General features: G+C 49.3%; 1 protein-coding gene across 1 annotated transcript in view; it reads left to right on the forward strand.

The window, feature by feature from the left end:
• Window positions 1-417: 417 nt before the first annotated feature.
• PPP1R13B (protein phosphatase 1 regulatory subunit 13B) overlaps window positions 418-18278 on the forward strand; it is a 158180-nt gene continuing 140319 nt past the window's right edge. Inside the window, exon 1 of the mRNA XM_075926477.2 lies at window positions 418-1453. Coding sequence (XP_075782592.2) covers window positions 1445-1453 — 9 coding nt within the window. The 5' untranslated portion in view covers window positions 418-1444. The remainder of the gene's footprint in view (window positions 1454-18278) is intronic.

Consider the following 18278-nt stretch of genomic DNA (forward strand, 5'->3'; position numbering starts at 1 on the left):
CAAAACAATTTAAAAAAGCTACATGAAGTCTTTTCAAAAGAAGCCTTTGAAACTAGTCGTGAATCACCGCAGAATCATTACATCGGTGTTCTTGGCTAAATTTCTCTGCCCTTACTGTTATGTCTTATTGTATGAGGGACAGCAGCAATTTTTTCAATGGCAGTATAGTTTTTAGGATCTTGTAGGATGCCCACCCTGGGTGCGAGAAATAATGCTGAATTGTATTATTTTATTTCGTCTTTCACCCGCAACTGTTAAACATCCTCAATGTGATTTTACACTTCCGCTCTATTGCTGTAGGACGCTTTTGTCCTTCGGGCTTCACGTTGCATGCCGCACTCCTGCACCTCCGGAGAGCGCCGATCGGCAGGGCTACACCTTCAGTGAGGGCCCTTCGGCTACTTGCTGCGGCGGTCGCTGCAGCCTGCTTCGAGTGCAGGGCAGACGGAGGCGGAGCGGGGACGCTCTGAGGACTTTGCTTCTGCAAATCCGCATTCCCCACATTCCAGCAGCGGGTGACGTCGGGGATGGGAGGGGGCGGCTGTCAGCTCCGCTGCGGCAAATGGCCCTTTCAAATGGCCTTTTCCCCACCGCCCTCGTGGGGCAAGAGCCCGGCCCCAGAGCGCCTCTTAGCGCCCCAGTTCGCTGCTGGGAAGCAACAGTAACACAGCACGCAGCGGGGGTGGGGGTAGAGGGAACTGCCGCCTTTCGCCCGGCAGATGGAAGTCGCAGGCCAGGCGCGCGGCTATGGGAGCGAGGCGGCCACGGGCCCGGTTTGCCCCTGCAGCAGGCCAGGGGTGCGGCATCAGCAGAATTAGGCGGGGGCGCCTCAGGAGCTCGAGGGAAGGTGACGGCGGGCCGGGGATAGGCAGCTAGGCCACCCAGGGGATCACACTGAGGGCTGGGCGCCCTGCACAAGGCAGCCGCAGACAGGGGCAGGGGCAGGACACTTGACCAGAAAGGGCCGAAATGGGAGGGGGGAGGAGAGCCGGGCTGCACTGGGGCGGGGCCCCGCTAGAGGGCGTGTAACGACAACACTGACCCAGCGAGGGAGCGTGCGCGCGGGCTGGAATTACGTGGGCTAAAGGGGTAGCGCGCGCGCGCGCGCGCGCGCGCCCCCTTCCCCCTCCCTCCCCACGAGTGCTCGCGCGAGGCGTCTCGCCCCGGCCAATGGGGAGGCGGTGCTGTCGTTAACCCCTGGCCAGGCGGAGCGGAGAATGCGGAGCAGGAAGCGCTGAGGTGAGGGGCTGTGGAATCCGGCCACCGCCGCCTCTTCCTCTCCTCGCTGTGGCAAGCCGCGGCCGGGGAGGCCTGTGAGGAGGCGACAGGCGTCTGGTGTCGCTGCCGCCGCCTTGGTCTCCGCCTTCCCCGGCCGGTGAGAGAAGCAGCCCGCGCGACAGCTGAGGAGGCCGGGAGCAGAGGCGGCTCAGGAAGCGCTCCGGAGATGATGCCGGTAGGTGCGAGACCCGCTTCGTCCGGGGCGTCCTGATTCCCCTGCTGAGGGGGCTGCGCTCCTACACCATAGCCGGCTCTGTGCTGCTTCCCGGCCAGCCCTGGTCAGCGAGGTGGTGGGGAGGGCTCTCGGCATCATCGTCCCCCCGCTTAGGGCTCTGTTGTGTAGGGGCGGGAGACCCAGCCATTGCACCCCTGGTGGGGGCCAGAAATGCACCTTGTCCTCGGGAGGTATCGGGCTCTGTCACCCCGATCGCTGCCTGGCTGCGGAGGTTTCTCTCGGAGAGAGGCGGAAGCATCGTCTGCCGTCCATCCGCTCGCCCTGTGGGCAGAGGGGCCGCCTCGGGGGTCGTGCGTGTGACAGCCAGCCCTGGGCGTGACGGACTCAGGACCCTGCCTCCGCGCTCGCACCTCCTGGCGGGTCTCCCTGCTCTTGGCGGCCACTCGAGCTTCTGCGGTAGTTGGGTTTGTGGGGAGCAAGTTCGAGCGTTTGTGGCTCCTTAGCGTGGGCTGGGATTTTCTTCCTGAAGCCTCGTTTGTTTGTTACCCTTCAAACGCGTTTTCGTCAGCCACGTTAGTAAGGGTTAGTAAGAGACCTCTCGGGTTTATGAGGACGTACAGCTTTGGTTCTTTCTCAAGCGGCTTCATGCGCCTTTCTGGTGGGAAGAATACGTGAAGCAGCTGTACGTCCAGCCTCTCCGTTTCAGGATGGCACAGGCTCTCCTGTGTCTCCTTTCTCGGCTCCCCGCAGTTTTAGTGCGGAGATGTATTGTTTTAGAAGTTAAATACACAAACCACTTTTCCCCTCTCACACCAAATGAGTGCAGCTTTCGTGTGCATTCAGGTGCAGTGGCCTGGAGAGTTGTGTTTAGTGCCAGCAGTGGGTTTGTGGCTAAATCTTTGGATTGTAAGGAATAGTCATATTCATTTTATTTTTAAAGTTCAAATTTTGTTTATTAAAATAGCATTTATCAATTAAAACACCCAATAGAAAATTGTATGTGTTTTTTGACTTAAGAACACTTCTTAATTGTTAACATTTCTCCATGCTGCAGCAGGATGTTTACCAGTGTGCTTATGGAAATGCAATTGAATAAAAATGGACTGTTCTGTGTGAGTGGTTCTTGTTTGTTTTGTTCTCCAAACTTGAGAGGAAACTAAGCAGAGTAAATTAGATAAAAAACGTTCATTATGACCTGTACAAGGTGTTAACAATGGAATTTTCTTAACTGTATGTAGTTTTCTTCTAATTTTTAGCAGACACATACAAAAGGATTCCAGTAAAATGTTAAAAAAAAAACTTTTGTAAACAAGTTCTTGCCAAAGACAGAGACAATAAGAGATTCATTTGTAGTTCCTAATCCATGCATATATGAGTATTGTGCAGTTTTAGATAATGAAGAGAAGCCTGACAATTTTCTCCGCTTTTATGCTTCATAAAAGCTAATATGAATGATAGGTCATTAATCAGAGACTTCTAAACATACTTGTTTACTGCTGCCTGTTAATATGTGGTGTGTGGGTTATTGTGTGTTGGTTTTTTGTGTGTGTGTGTGTTTATAGTGCGCTGGGAGTGCAGTTTTTTTAATTCTCATAGCCCTTCTAGGCCTTTGATTAGGTTCATTGTTTTGTATTCTAAATATTGCTGTTGCTTCTGGTAGTCTTCAAAGTATCTTAATATTGATGTTTGGTTTTAGATGCAACAAACTACCTTGCACCAGCTGTAGCTGTTTTGAAAATTGGGTATTGCTGATCAAAATTCTGAAGTATTTGATTTGTTTTTCTATTTTGATTAGTGTATCCTCTGATAATGAAATAAATAACACTTACTTGAATATGTCATCGTGTGTAAGCACAATGTATTTTTGGGATACCTTTGAAAGTGCACTTCAGTCCTGATCTAGTTCATCCTGAGTATTCTACTTCTGGACCTCTAGAGAAATGCCACAAATTCTGTTTGTGTAGTGATCTAATTCTGTGAGCAGGTGATGATGGGGGACTGGAAAGGGACCAAACATAATTTTACTTGTGACTCCTAAGTAAATTTTTGAGCCCAGATTTCAGGAGTAAAAGGGTAGTATCTTAATTTTATTGTATTAGCCAGCTCCTAGACATCAGACTAATGGAAGACTTCCTTTCCAAAAATAACTTTTGAATAATTGGTTAACAACAAACATGTTTGCAAAGACTATATATATTAGCAGAATTAACTACAGTGTAATAGCTCGGCTACAAAATATTTTTCAGGAGCAAAAATGTTAACATTTTGGGTGCCCAACTAAAAGTATGGGTGACAAATACTAAAATTCTGGGATTCTGCACTGACTATAGATCCCATCCCAAAATACCTTTTAAAAAGAACAAAGTATTTGTATTAAATCATTGATAACCCTGACCACCTATCAGAGTAAAAACGTGTTTGTGGGTTTTTGTGTCCATTCAGTTCTTAATGGTACAAAACGTGTAACTGTCTGATACTCTTTCATCTGAGTTCATGTGGCTCTTTACAGTTCTACAAGTCCATCATTTATGATGGCCATTTGAAGTGATATGGGTACTCCTGTGTATGCAATTGCATAGAAAACAACTGGTTTTTGAAGAGACCATTGTTTTTATTCTATCCCCTCTTCTGCTCTAATAGTAACTGTATAATTCTGGGTCTAGTACTGAGATGGGCAATAATCTTAGATGAGGAGAGCACTTCAGAAATTTTTGAAGTGGCCTTAGGCTGTCCCAGAAGGGGCGGGGCCTCAGGCAGAAGGGGCAGGGCCAGGATACTTCCATGCTTTTTCCCTGCCCACAGACCCTGATTGGCCTGGGGGTGGAGGGAGTGTGTGAAGTCTTTGCCCCCTCCCTCCTCCAGAGGGAACCGCCAGCTATTCCGAACAGTTGAAAGTTCCCTCTAAGGTGCCTAAACCCTTCGCAGCGGGAGGAGACTTCGCACACTCCTCTCTATCCCCAGGTCAATCAGGTTCTGGGGGTGAGGGGAGCATGGGAAGTCTCTCATTCCCTGCCCTCCATTCTGCAGGAGACTTAATGCGCTTTCCCATCCCCAGGCCTGATTTGCCTGGGGGCAGGGAAGCAGCAGGGCATCCCCAGGCCAGATCAGCCTGCTTGGTGGATTGGATCCAGCCTGTGGAGGCCCTTTTGCCCACCCCTGGTCTAGTATTACATAGGAACTTAAATTTGTCCACTTCCTGGGGTGAGAGGTATTTTTTTAGGACTGTTAGCATATAATTGAATAGTCATATAATTGCTAAAATTTTATATGGTTACACAGCTATTCGCTAGTCCCCAGGGGAAGGACTGGCAGCCAGTGCAATCCGACCCCACTCCTAGGGAGCTCACTGCCATCCCATGCTGCTGCCTCTGTATCAGGGAACTGGTCCCTGCGGAGAATGGCCCACCTGCCTCTTTGTGCTATTGCCTCTGATACAGAGCACCAGTGCGGGGTGGCAGCAGCCCCTATCCATGGAGGGGCGGGGGGAGATCCGAGCTTGCCATGGGCAGAGGCTGCTCCGTGGGATGTGGAGCAGTCTGTCCACTAGGAGCTCGGACTCCCACAGACAGGGGCTGCTGCTGTGGAACAGTCTCCCTTACCCCTCCCCCTGCTGCCTCTGATAGAGAGGCAGGAGGGGTGGCTCCTGCCTTTTCTCCTGCCTCTGTAAAAGGCAGCAAGGCATGGTTTGAAAGCTGGCTCCTCGTGTGTTGGCTCCCACCTGCCCCACCCCCCTCATGTTGTTGTCTCGCTGTCAGAGGCAGGCGTGCAGCAGTTAGGAGGGAAGGTGGATCGAGTGCTCACGGGGAACATAAGAACAGCCATACCTGGTCAGACCAAAAGTCCATCTAGCCCAGTATCCTGTCTTCTGACAGTGGCCAATACCATATGCCCCAGAGAGATTGAACAGAACAGGGAATTATCAAGCAATCCCTCTCCCATCACCCATTTCCAGCCTCTGTCAGAGGCTTGTGACACTATTCCTACCCATCCTGGCTAATAGCCATTGATGGCCCTAACTTCCATGAATGTATCTAGTTCTTTCTTGAACCCTGTTCAAATCATGGTCTTCACAACATTCTCTGGCAAGGAGTTTCACAGGTCAACCGTGCACTGTGAAGAAAAACTTCCTTTTTGTTTGTTTTTAAACCTGCTACCTATTTCATTTGGTGACCCCTAGTTCTTATGTTATGGGAACAAGTAAATAGGTTTTCTTTATTCACTTTTCCCACACATCATTTTATAGACTTCTATTATATCACCCCTTAGTCGCCTCTTTTTCTAAACTGAAAAGTTTCAGTCTTTTTAATCTCTCTTCATATGGCATCCATTCCAAATCCCCAATCATTTTTGTTGCCCTGAATATTTTTCCAATGCCATTATCTTTTTTGAGGTGAGGCAACTACAGCTGTACCCAGTATTCAAGATTGGGTATACCATGGTTTTATATAGATGCAGTAAGATGTTTTCTGTCTTAATCTATATCCCTATTTAATTTCTAACATTTGGTTTGCTTTTTTGACTGCTGCACGTTGAGTGGATGTTTTCAGAGAACTGTTCACAATGATTCCAAGATCTCTCTTGAGTAGTTAGAGCTAAATTAGTCCCCATCATATTGTATAGCTGTGTTTATTTTTTTCCAATGTGCATTACTTTGTATTTATCAACATTAAATTTCATTGGCCATTTTGTTGCCCAATCACTGAGGGTATGTCTACACTACCACCCTAGTTCAAACTAGGGTGGTAATGTAGGCAACCGGAGTTGCAAATGAAGCCCAGGATTTGAATTTCCTGGGCTTCATTTGCATCTCGCCGGGCGCCGCCATTTTTAAATGTCCGCTAGTGAAACGAGGAGTAACGGTAGTTCGGAATAGGAAGCCTAGTCCGAACTACCTAGTCCATGCCACGTGTAGCCGCGCGGCACGGAGTCCGCACTAGCAGACATTTAAAAATGGCGGCGCCCGGCGAGATGCAAATGAAGCCCGGGAAATTCAAATCCCGGGCTTCATTTGCAACTCCGGTTGCCTACATTACCACCCTAGTTCGAACTAGGAGTGGTAGTGTAGACATAACCTTAGTTTGGTGAAATCTTTTTGAAGCTCTTCAGTCTGATTTGGTCTTCAATATCTTGAGCAGTTGAGTATCATCTGCAAATTTTGCCATCTCACTGACCCCTTTCTCCAGATCATTTATAAATAGGCTGAATAGGTTTGATCCCAGTACAGACTCTTGGGGGACATCACTACAGGCAGTCCCCGGGTTACGTACAAGATAGGGACTGTAGGTTTGTTCTTAAGTTGAATCTGTATGTAAGTCGGAACTGGCGTCCAGATTCAGCCGCTGCTGAAACTGACCGCCAGTTCTGACTTACATACATATTCAACTTAAGAACCCCAGGCGTCCCCAAGTCAGCTGCTGCTGAAACTGATCAGCGCTGATTCCAGGAAGCCTGGGGCAGAGCAACTCTGCCTCGGGCTTCCTGTAGTCAGCGCTGGTCAGTTTCAGCAGCGGCTGACTTGGGGACGCCTGGGGCAGAGCAGCTGGGGTGCTGCTGGGTTGCTCCAGTAGCACCGCTCCTCGGCGCTACTGGACCAACCCAGCAGCACCCCAGCTGCTCTGCCCCAGGCGTCCTGATTCAGCCACTGCTGAAACTGACCAGCAGCGGCTGAATCAGGACCTGGGGCAGAGCAGCTGGGGTGCTGCCGGGTTGGTCCAGTAGTGCCCAGAGCGGGCGCTGCAGGACCAATCGACAGCGCCTCAGCTGCTCTGCCCCAGGGTCCAAAAAAAAAGCCTGGTCTGCTGGGGGGGGGGGGGGGCGCACACTAGCCCCCCCCCCCCCCCCAGCAGACCAGGGACACCGGGAGCAGAGCCGCAGCGGCAGCGGGGTGCCGCGCCTCTGAGGCTTTGCTCTGGCAAAGTCTCAGAGGCGCGGGACCCCCCCGCGGCTGCGGCTTCAGTCCCGGTGCCTGTGGTCTGCTGGGGACGGTCCCCAGCAGACCACAGGCACCGGGACTCAAGCGGCAGCAGCGGCGGTTCCGCGCGCTTCTGAGGCTTTGCTCTGGCCAAGCCTCAGAAGCGCGGGAACCCGCCCGGTGCCCCTGGTCTGCTGGAGACGGTCTCCAGCAGACCAGGGGCACCCGAGCAGCTTACGAACGGGGCTTTCTCCCCTGGAGCTCGCAGGTAGCAATCCGCTACCTCGACCTCCGGGACGAGAAAGCGCCGTTCGTAAGTGCGGATCCGACGTAAGTCGGATCCGCGTAAGTCGGGGACTGCCTGTACTTACCTCTCTCCATTCTGAAAACTTACCATTTATTCCTACCCTTTATTTTTTTTAACAGGTTATCAATCCATGAGGGGACCTTCCCTTTTATCCCATGATGATTTACTTTATTTAAGAAGAGCTTTTGGTGAGGGACCTTGTCAAAGGTTTTCTGGAAATCTAAGTACACTATAACTACTGGATTGCCCTTGTCCATGTATTTCTTGAACTCCTCAAAGAACTCTAGTAAGGCATGATTTCCCTTTACAAAAACCTGGTTGACTTTCCCCAACAAACTGGAGACCTGACAGCGGGGTCTCCAGGCTCAAGTCCATGAGGATGGGTGGGGAAGATGTTTCCCCACACCCCAGGATTTGGTGCAAATCCTGGTAATAGGGGCAGGTGTGGGGTCCTGCCTCTGAATGCGAGCTGCACTCTCTGGCATACACACATCCCTGGTGGAGCTGTTTGACTTTACTCTAGACCTGTTCCAAGGACCAGGGTGGGTGTCCGTGCTCTGCTAGGGACTCAGCAATCCAACCATAAATGTCCTCATTGTGACGCTTGGCCTGGCGATCCTGCAAGGTCTCATTCTCACCCCACAGCTCTAGGGAGGGACAGGATCTCTGGGCTGGACCTGGAGGGTGCCTGCCTCTTGGTCCCTTTGGGTGGGTCTTGGGATCCTTGGGGCTGCTCCCAGTGAGGGCCAGGGAGATTGCGGGGGGCTTGAGGCCATGCCATCCTAGACTCAGATTTTAAGGTCAGACGAGACCACCGTGATCATCTAGTCTGACCCGCTGCACAATGCAGGCCACATAATCTCACCCACCCACTCCTAGAATAATCCCCTCACCTATATCTCTGATATTGAAGCCTTGGGGTTTAAAGACCCCAAGATACAGAGAATCCTCCAGCAAGTGATCTGTGCTCCATGCTACAGAGGAAGGCGAAAAACCTCCAGTGCCTCTGCCAATCTACCCTGGAGGAAAATTCCGTCCCGACCCCAAATATGGCGATCAGCTGAACCCTGAGCATGTGGGCAAGACTCACCAGCCAGAAACTCAGGAAAAGTTCTCTATAGTAACTCCTTATTATCCCACCATTGGCCTATTTACCACTGATCACTTTGCAGGCTTGTGGGCGGGGAGTGGGCAGGGAACGGCGCAGCGCGGGGTGAACCCTCTGCTGTTTTGCAGGAAGGCGGGGGAAGCCCCACACCACCGCCAAGAGTTTCCAGGAGAGGAGTGGACTCCCCACCCCCCAGACTGCAGTAGTTATCGTCGAGGAGGGGGGTGAGGGGAGGCACTGCGGGACCAACCTGGCAGCACCCCACCTGCTCTGCTCCACCACTTGTCTGCCGCTCGTCAGTTTCAGCAGTGGCAGCAGCAGATTTGGGGAAGCAGTGGAGCAGAGCAGCGGGGGTGCTGCCGCGTTGGTCCCGCAGCGCCGCTCTTCACCCCCTGTTCGGTGCCCAGCAGCACCCCAGCTGCTCTGCTCCACCCCACCGGCTTCCCCAAGTCCGCCACTGCTGCTGCTGAAACTGACTAGCGGTGGACTTGGGGAATCGGAGAAGCAGAGCAGATGGGGTGCTGCCGGGCACTGAACAGGGAGGTGAAGGGCGGTGCTGCGGGACCAACCCGGCAGCACCCCAGCTGCTCCACTCTACTTCCCCAAATCTGCCGCTGCTGAAACTGACGAGCGGCTGCTGAAACTGACGAGCGGCGGACAAGCGGCGGAGCAGAGCAGGTGGGGTGCTGCCAAGTTGGTCCTGCAGTGCCGCCACTCCTCACCTCCCTGCTCAGCAATAACTACTGCAGTCTGGGGGTTGGGGAGCCCGCTCCCCTCCCGGAAACTCGTGCTGGTGCGGGGCTTCCCCCGCCTACCTGCAAAACAGTGGAGGGTACACCCCTCGCTGTGCCATTCCCCGCCCACCCCCCCGGCCGGACGCTGTGCAGGTCCCGGAAGATCCGTCACAGGGGTATAATCCCCTTCCCTTTACCAGCCATGATCGCCCATGGAGCTTACAGCAGCTCCAATTGTCCAGCTGGCTGGAGCACTTCCGGGTTCCAGTTGGTGCCGGACTATCAGGAGTGCTGGACCACTGGATGCTGGACAATTGGAGTTTTACTGTACGAAGTCTGTATTCCAAGCTGGGCTGCCACCCATGCTCTTGGCTTGGGTTTCTCTCTGTGCTTTCCCCCTGGGAACCTTACTGTCCCCCAGGGTCCCATATCTCTGCTCCCAGCAGGGAGCCTCACTTCCCTGAGGTTCCCTGCTCAGAAGTTGGCTGTCAAACCCTTCCATCCTGAGGAGGATGGTGGCCAACAGGACTTTGGGCGCAGATCTCCATAACAGAGGGGACATTCCCCAGGCAGCTTTCCCCTGCTGGAAACAGGAAGGTGAGAAGCCCTGCAGGTAGCTGGGCTTCCAGTGGGGAGCTGCATGGCACTGAAAGCCTTGACTCTCAGGCACGCCTTTTCCCCACATACCCCTAGGCTACATCTACACGGGCCCCTTCTCCGGAAGAGGCATGCTAATTTAGAACTTTGGAATAGGGAAATCCGCGGGGGATTTAAATATCCCCCGCGGGATTTAAATAAACATGGCCGCCGCTTTTTTTCCGGCTTGGGGAAAAGCCGGAAAAAAGCGTCTAGACTGGCGCGATCCTCCGGAATAAAGCCCTTTTCCGGAGGATCTCTTATTCCTATTTGCAAGTAGGAATAAGAGATCTTCCGGAAAAGGGCTTTATTCCGGAGGATCGCGCCAGTCTAGACGCTTTTTTCCGGCTTTTCCCCAAGCCGGAAAAAAAGCGGCGGCCATGTTTATTTAAATCCCGCGGGGGATATTTAAATCCCCCGCGGATTTCCCTATTCCAAAGTTCTAAATTAGCATGCCTCTTCCAGAGAAGGGGGCAGTGTAGACGTAGCCCTATTGTTCTTCAAAAACTTCAGAGGGGTAGCTAGTCAAAGACTAACAAAACATGTAGATGGTACCATCTGAAGAAGTGGGTTGTGCCCACGAAAGCTCATCCCACCATCTACATGTTTTGTTAGTCTTTAAAGTGCTACTAGACTATTGGTTGTGTTTTAATTTTGTCCTGTTCCTCTTCAGTTATTGGAAGTAGTGCTAGTGAGGATGTGCAGTACTGACAGAAGGAGAATTGGTGTGGGTATTAGCCACTGCTGATAATTACTGTGGTGGCTATAAGTCAACCAAAGTTAGGTTGACTTAAAATTGTAGTGTAAACATGCCATGAGTCCATACATCAACTGACTCAACTTGTGCAATGAAGCCAAAAATAGTATCGATGTTCAGGTTTGGGCTGGAGCATAGCCTCTGAAAACCATCAACGGTGGGTATCTCTCAGAGCCCAGGCTTCAGCCTGAACCCCTTCATCTGCACTCAATATAGAGTGCATGATCAGTTGACTCCAGCTCTGAGACTTGCTGCTGTGGATTTCTTATTTTAGTGTAAGCAGTGTTCCTCAGCTCTGAAGAGGTGGAAATAAAAGTAGGCACTTCATTCAGTTGGGCAATAAATGACACAGACTGATGTATGTGTGAGAAGATGGTAACTTTGAAGGTGAGAGGTCTGTGTCAGTGTATTTCAATTGGTTTCTTGTCCCTAATGCTGTTGTCTATTTTAAGACAACATTTAATCAAGTTGCATTCTGAAGATAATTACAAATGAAACATTAATTTTTAATGAAATATTTGTTGTTGTTTTTTTCTCTGCAGACTTGTGGGTTTAAAAAATATGTGTAGACCTTTTCAATTCTTCAAAAATTCCAGAATCCTTTACTGTCCCATAAACAGATCTCAGTATAATTCTGTCCATTTGAACTTGAGATTCTGAAAATAAATCATTTCTGAAGTCTTGCCTTAAACATGCTCTAGAAAATTGACAACTTGGCTCAGTCACTCTTTAAGCTGGATAAATAAAGCACTGATTTCAGTACAAAGTCTGTTTTGCAGATTTCGGTTATCTCCTGGAATATTGCCAGAATCTTGTAGGTTAGAGTTAACAGGCATAATGTGAATTTTACTTTAAATAAAAGGTTTTTGGTTTCTTATTGAATGAAATCATCAAAGTATTTTCTAGTACACATGAAACACCTTGCTTTGTAATAGTCTTGAAGATGACAAATATATGAAAGCTCATCTTTGTATCTTTAAACACATTAATGGATTGGTTGCAAGAAGCTAAATTTTCATTCTTTAAGAATAAAGGGAAAATGTACCACACTATCACAAAGATTTGCTACTTTGCTTGAAATCTTTGGAAGAGTGGCAGTGATGATAGACTGAGTCAGAATCTGACAAAGACATGCAATGTGGTGGGCAGCATAGGAAATTGGCATCTTTGACTTGTTCAGTTATGATACATACGAATTTAACTAGTAATACTGTGTTTCAGCATGTGGATTGACCACTTGCATCTTGGGTATTTTATGATTGGTCTGTTAAAATAGAGCAGTAGGATCCACTTTTTTTGGCAACCATTGTTCACATACCAAAGAGGCTATTTATTTCAAATCCTCTTTTTAGTTTTTACTTGTAAAGAAACACGATTTCATTTCTAACTCCTACAGGCACTAATCAGTATTCAGAAAGGTAAATATCCTAGTTGTCAGAAATAGTTGCCTTTCTTTTATTTTAAGAAAAGCACTAGAATTAATAATGGGCAAATAAATGATGCCTGATCTCTCTTTGTACATTTTATGAAGACACTGAAAACCTCCTTCTCAATGGTTTCCAGTGCTTTCTTTTTTTTTTTATTTCACAAGCTGATTTTAATATTTTACAGGCTGACTTGCATTGGGGCCCAAAAACAACTGGATTGGAAACTAGTGTTTACTGTAACTATTCTAGTCAAAATCTCTTTTTTTTTTTTTTTTTTTTTTTTTTTTTTTTTCATAGACTGATTCTCTTGTCCACAATTGTGAATTTTGGAGATGTTTGTATTTTTTTTAATCCTATTCCTTAGTGTGTGAAAAATATCTATGCTCTTTAATCGTGTTAGAATAAATTTTTAAAAAGTAGTCCTGTGGCACCTTAGACTAACAAATATATAGTATCGTGAGCTTTTATGGTTTTGCCGACCGGATACTATATAATTTTTTTGAAAGTTGTCGCGAGAATCACAGGTCCGATGATGCATACCCAAGGGGGGAAGGACAGAACCAGGTGGACCATTTTATCAAATAAAAATATTTATTTATGACAGTGGTGAATTCTAAGATTTTTAATAGACCATGTTAATAATGAATTTACAGTATTTATTATAGTCTATGATTTCTAGTTAAACGTGTCAGATATAAGGATGGGAATGGCAAGGGAAATAGTCTCTAGTCTAAAAATATCTAGCTACACTAATTAAATAACAGTGATAACTACAAACTCTATGTACTACCCAAAACAACTACAACGCTAAGCTTATACATCAAGAAAAAATCAAATCCTACATACCAATTTACACAGCACACAGAACATTTCACAGATATCGGTTCGGTTGCAAAGGCCTTGGTTACGCTCGAGAGTCGGGGGAGGTGGCTGGTCGGTTGATCAGGCCGGCAGTGCTTTGAAGTATACAAGAAGGCACACGCACAGTGGTACGTGTGTTGCGAAGACCTCCTAGAGCGAACTGTGCGATGGATATTTATCCCCAAATCTGCACATCGCTTTCCCGTGCTTGCATATTACCATATATGGCCCAGTGGTCACCAAGTGGAGGGGTCTGTGTCCCAGGGGTTGGACCGAAACTGTGCAGGTTTCATGCGACCAGGTAAGCCCCGCAGTTCTCATGCCAAGGTGATGGGTGGGAGAGTCAGGCTATTTTCCCCTTTTCACACCTTCCCTTTTTCTAAAGGCAATGGTATGCAGGAAGGGTGCGGCCGGTTTCTCCCAAGGAGTACTGCAGCCCACTATAGCAAGAGCGGCCTGGCCAAACTTTTTTACTGGGGGGGGCAGTTTCTTTTCTCTAACAAAAGTCTCTAAGGTGCCACAGGACTACTAATAGCTTTCCCCCTCTCCCCCCCGGAGAAAAAAACCCCTTTTTTGGAGAAAAAAAAAACGCTCTTCCTTAAAGAGGTTACACGGTGTTTTTCCCTGGGGTGGGGGGAAGCAACAAAAAACCCATCCACATTACTTTCACTTTTGAAAGATCGCTTTTTGGGGGGAGGGGGGAAGTAGTTTAGACGTATACTTAGCTGTTCTGTAACTTTTTTTAATACATTTTACCTGCTTTTATTCTGAAGCTTACAATGTTTGTTTGTTTTTCCTTTGAAAGAAGGGAAAAATTTGACCCAGACCGGTGACTTCTCCTTTTACAAAGAAACCTGAAAGCTGTCCCTGTGATGTACAGCTAGTTTGGCTTTTGGACACTCCACCTTTCCTCAGTGTTTCCTAGCATAGGCCATGTGTGATTTGATGTTTCCCAACCAATGATACAATTTTTACACTGGCTACAGAAATGCCTCTTTCTTAAATTAATAGCAAGTCTGGCCTCCAGCCTACATTAGATAATCATGGGTTGGTGGTTTTTTTTTTGTTTTTTTTTTAATTTTATTTTTTTTAATGGACACACTTTTTTTATTTTTATTTTTTTTTTTTAGTCATGTATATGAAAAGCCTTAAAAGTAGTTAAATATTTTCCCTCTTTTTTCCTTAATTGAGGAATGTAAAATCTTCAGTGGTCCTCCAAGCCACAGAAGGGAGTTTATCCTGAGTATGTAATGCCTTTGTCCTATCTTAAGCTCAGGCATGTGGAAAAATTCATACCCTCTCAGCTCTATATAGCCATACTGACCTTACCTCTGGTCTAGAACTAGCTGGATTGACAGACAAATGCTTCCGATACATAGCTAGCATTGCTTAGGAAGTAGTGTTCTGACAGGAACTGGAAAAACTTTTCCCTCACTGTACGCTTCCTCTACAATTCAGGATTATACTGGCACATTTACAGTGCCACAACTGTCTTACTATATTCCCCATAGTGGCCTTAACTGAATGAGTAATAGCATTGATACTTTAGGTAATATTTTGAAAACAGGAGGCATTTGTTAAAGTTAATAGGTTTTATAAAAACAATTGCAATAACATAAATGAAAGTGGGCTGTGTCCATGAAAGTTCATGATACCATCTACATGTTTTGTTAGTCTATAAAGTGCTACCAGATCATTTGTTGTTTAAGTTTAGAAATGAAAACGTTATCATGATTTCATTAATTCTTCTTCGAGTGATTGCGCATGTCCATTCCATGTAGGTGCGCATACAACGCGTGCGTGCGTCATTGGAAGTTTTTTCCCTTAGCAGTACCTGTTGGGCCAGCAGGGGAGCCCCTTGGAGTGGCGCTCCTTTATTGGCTAGTATATACCCCTGCTGGCCTTCCACCCCCCTCAGTTCCTTCTTTTTGCTCCTGAAGGTCATTGGAACCTGCTCTGCTCTTGCTTAGCAAGTGCTTCTAGCAGTTCTCACTCATTTGTAATTCTGTTGTTTGTTAGTGTTATCTCTGTTGTAAATAGCTTAAGTAGCTTCATCTTCATGTTTTGTTAGTCTATAACAGTGGTCTCCAACCTTTTTACACCCAAGATCACTCTTTAAATCTCAGAACAGGTGAAGATCTACCGCCCCGCCCTTTCCTTGAAGCCCTGTCTTCTCTGTTCTTCTCCTGTCCATCACTTGCTATCCCTAGCCCTTACTTACACACTCTGATAAACAGTTTATTTTTAAATTGTGATATATAAAATTAAAATCACATGTTTATAGTTATGAAATAAATGGTCTGTTTTTTATTCATGATATTTAAGCATTTATAATTATACATTTTGTGGGGACAGAGTTCTGCAGCTGGGAGCAGGAGAGAGGGAACAGGGTGTTGGGAGGGCAGAAGACAGGGTTCTGCAGCAGGGGACAGAGTGCCAGAGGGGACAGGTTTCTGCAGCTGGGGACAGGGTGCCAGTGGGCTCAGAGTTCAGGGAGTGGGGACGGGAATAGGGACAAGGTTCTGTGGCTGGGGACAGGAGAGTGGGGACAGAATTCTGTGGCTGGAGAGTGGGCTCTGGGGAGTGGGGTGCCAGTGGAGGCAGAGAGTCCCCTGCATCTGCCTCCTCCCAGGATTTCCCCTCCCTCTCCCCCCTCCCGAGGGAAACCAGCATGCGCCTGCCCTGGGGCCGATCCCTCCCCTCCCCCCCTGGGGCAGGGAAGCTTCATTCATGGGGGTGCGCGCGCGCTCTCACTCACTCACACACACCCACCCACCCACCCACCAGGGAAGCCCCACGCGCACCTACCCCAGTGCCAACCCCCCTGGCGCAGGGAAGCCCCGTGTGCGCCTGCCCCGGGACCGACCCCTCCGCGCGTGCTGGGAAACCTCGCGCGTGCCTCCCCCGGGGCTGACTCACCCCTCCTGTGCGGTGCAGGGAGCCAATGCTCCCTCCAGCAGTACACCCGGCAGAGCAGCTAGCGCACTTCTGGAATTGCTGGAAGTGGCGCTAAGCTGCAGGACTTCTGTCCATCCCTGGGAAGCCGACTACCTCCATTTTCACTTGAGGTAGGTAATGAGGCTTCTTGGGGGTGAGAGGGAAATGGGGGCGGGGTGAACAGGATGCCTCGCGATCGACCTGTTGGTGGCCATGGGTCTATAAAGTGCTACCAGACCATTTGTTGTTTTTAGCTGTTAAGTGTTAGTAGTTTACTTAGCACAGAGGGAGATCATTCTGTCTCTGGGCATGCTACAGGGCACGCCTGGGCCCCAAGGGTTCAAGCCCTTCATTAAGTGCCAGTAGCCTATGCCCTGTGGAGACCCCTACAAAACCTGCCTTAAGTGCCTGGGTAAGCTTATCTGTTGGTCTGTGGCTTGAAAGCCTTACAGATCTTGCAGGCCTCCAAGTGAGAACAAGAGTCCTGCCTGAAGATCATACTCACAGAAGTGGCTCTTCGCCTGGCACTGGCATCGGACCCGGCACCAAGAACCTGCAGTGCACTGGCTTCGGTGCGGGAGGCATCAAGCTGCTCGCACACCTCTCGGCACCGTGTAGGCCTTGGCACTGTTCTCGGTCTCCAGTGCCACAGAAGAAACAGACCTAGCTCAGGCAGGTCTCCTGAGCAAGGAATGTGCTGTCAGTGTGCCTTCAGGTAGGGAACATGGGACTGGCACCCCAACCATCAAGGTCAGGTTGGCACCTTTCCAGCCCATGTCAGAACTTGAGCCCAGTGCAGGACCTTCCAGAGCCCTCGACCCCAGATGCTTTTGAGGCAGTGAGGGACCTCATCGAACTTACCTTGTCCCCTATCTCACCAGGCCCATCTAAAGAGTGTCAAGCTCGGAGGGCACCGGGCCACATCCATGGCTCCGCTGTCAATCTCTCTGGATGTGAGGTTCGCCACCGCACCACGTTGGTGCTATTGACCTCAGCACTGACACTGTTCCTAACACTGGCACCTGCTGCTGTGTACCACCAGAACCAAGCTAGGACACCTGTGTGGCACCAGCTCCTGAACCAGCAGCGTCCGCATCCTGTCTTGGCCAAGTGGACCAGCACTTCTCCCTGGAAATGAGGGAAGCCAGAGTTTATGGCTCAACACGCCCCTGGGCATAGGTCACTGTCTGCAACAACTATGGCACCACCCTGGTCGACCTCCGAATACTCAGCTGATTCAGAGGCAAAATCAGCTTTATTGTCACGGGGCTCCAGATTGAGGTTAAGGCACAAGCCCTACTCCTGGCACCATAGCACATAGGTCTGGGCGCCAGCAACAGTTCTGGTCCCCACAGCCAACCCCAGTGCAACCAGTGCAGCAGTCCTGGCCACCTCAGTGGCAGGCTCCTAGTCAGTGGTCCTTTTCTGGGCCTAGGGCCCTTCCACTGGCAACCCCACTGACCCGCTCCCATACATCAGGTCAGTCCCTGCCCTTGGGCCAGCCTTTGCCCATTCTCTCAGTTGGAAGGGGGGTCATCCTCATCACAGTCCCACATGTTTGGCATCATCAGTGGCCTCCCAAGCCTCCTCACAGGCCCGGAATGCAGAGGTGGCAGGCCTCGAGAGATTGTCTTTTTCATCCCCTGATGAGGATCTTGAAGGGGTGCTGCCATCTATGCCCTCAGGGTTGCACCAGGACCTTCTCCGTTGCCTGGCACAGAGTCTACAGGTACAGGCCAAAAAGATGTTAGATGACTTGGATGCGATTGACATCCTACAGGCCGATAGGGCCCACCAAGGTGGCCCTACCAGTGAACAAAACGTGACAAAAATCACTAAGACACCGTGGCAGACCCCGGTGTCCATTCCACCTAACGATAAGAAGGCTAAGCGCTGTTATTCTGTCCTGCAAGAAAGAAAATGAGATGCTCATTCCCTATCCCACTCTGGGATCCATAGTGGTTGAGGTAGCTAACCAATGGGAGAGGCAGGGACAGCCGGGCACAATGCCCAAGAGCAGGGATGCTAAGAAGGCCAATCTGCTGGGCAGAAAGGCATATGCCTCTGGGGGCCTTCAGCCCCGCATAGCGAATCAGCAGGTACTGCTGATTTTGCTATGCTTACACCACCTGGGCTGCAATGAACAA

Source organism: Pelodiscus sinensis, chromosome 5 (genome assembly GCF_052426305.1).
Source record: "Pelodiscus sinensis isolate ZL-2025 chromosome 5, ASM5242630v1, whole genome shotgun sequence".
NCBI classification, from domain to species: domain Eukaryota; kingdom Metazoa; phylum Chordata; order Testudines; family Trionychidae; genus Pelodiscus; species Pelodiscus sinensis.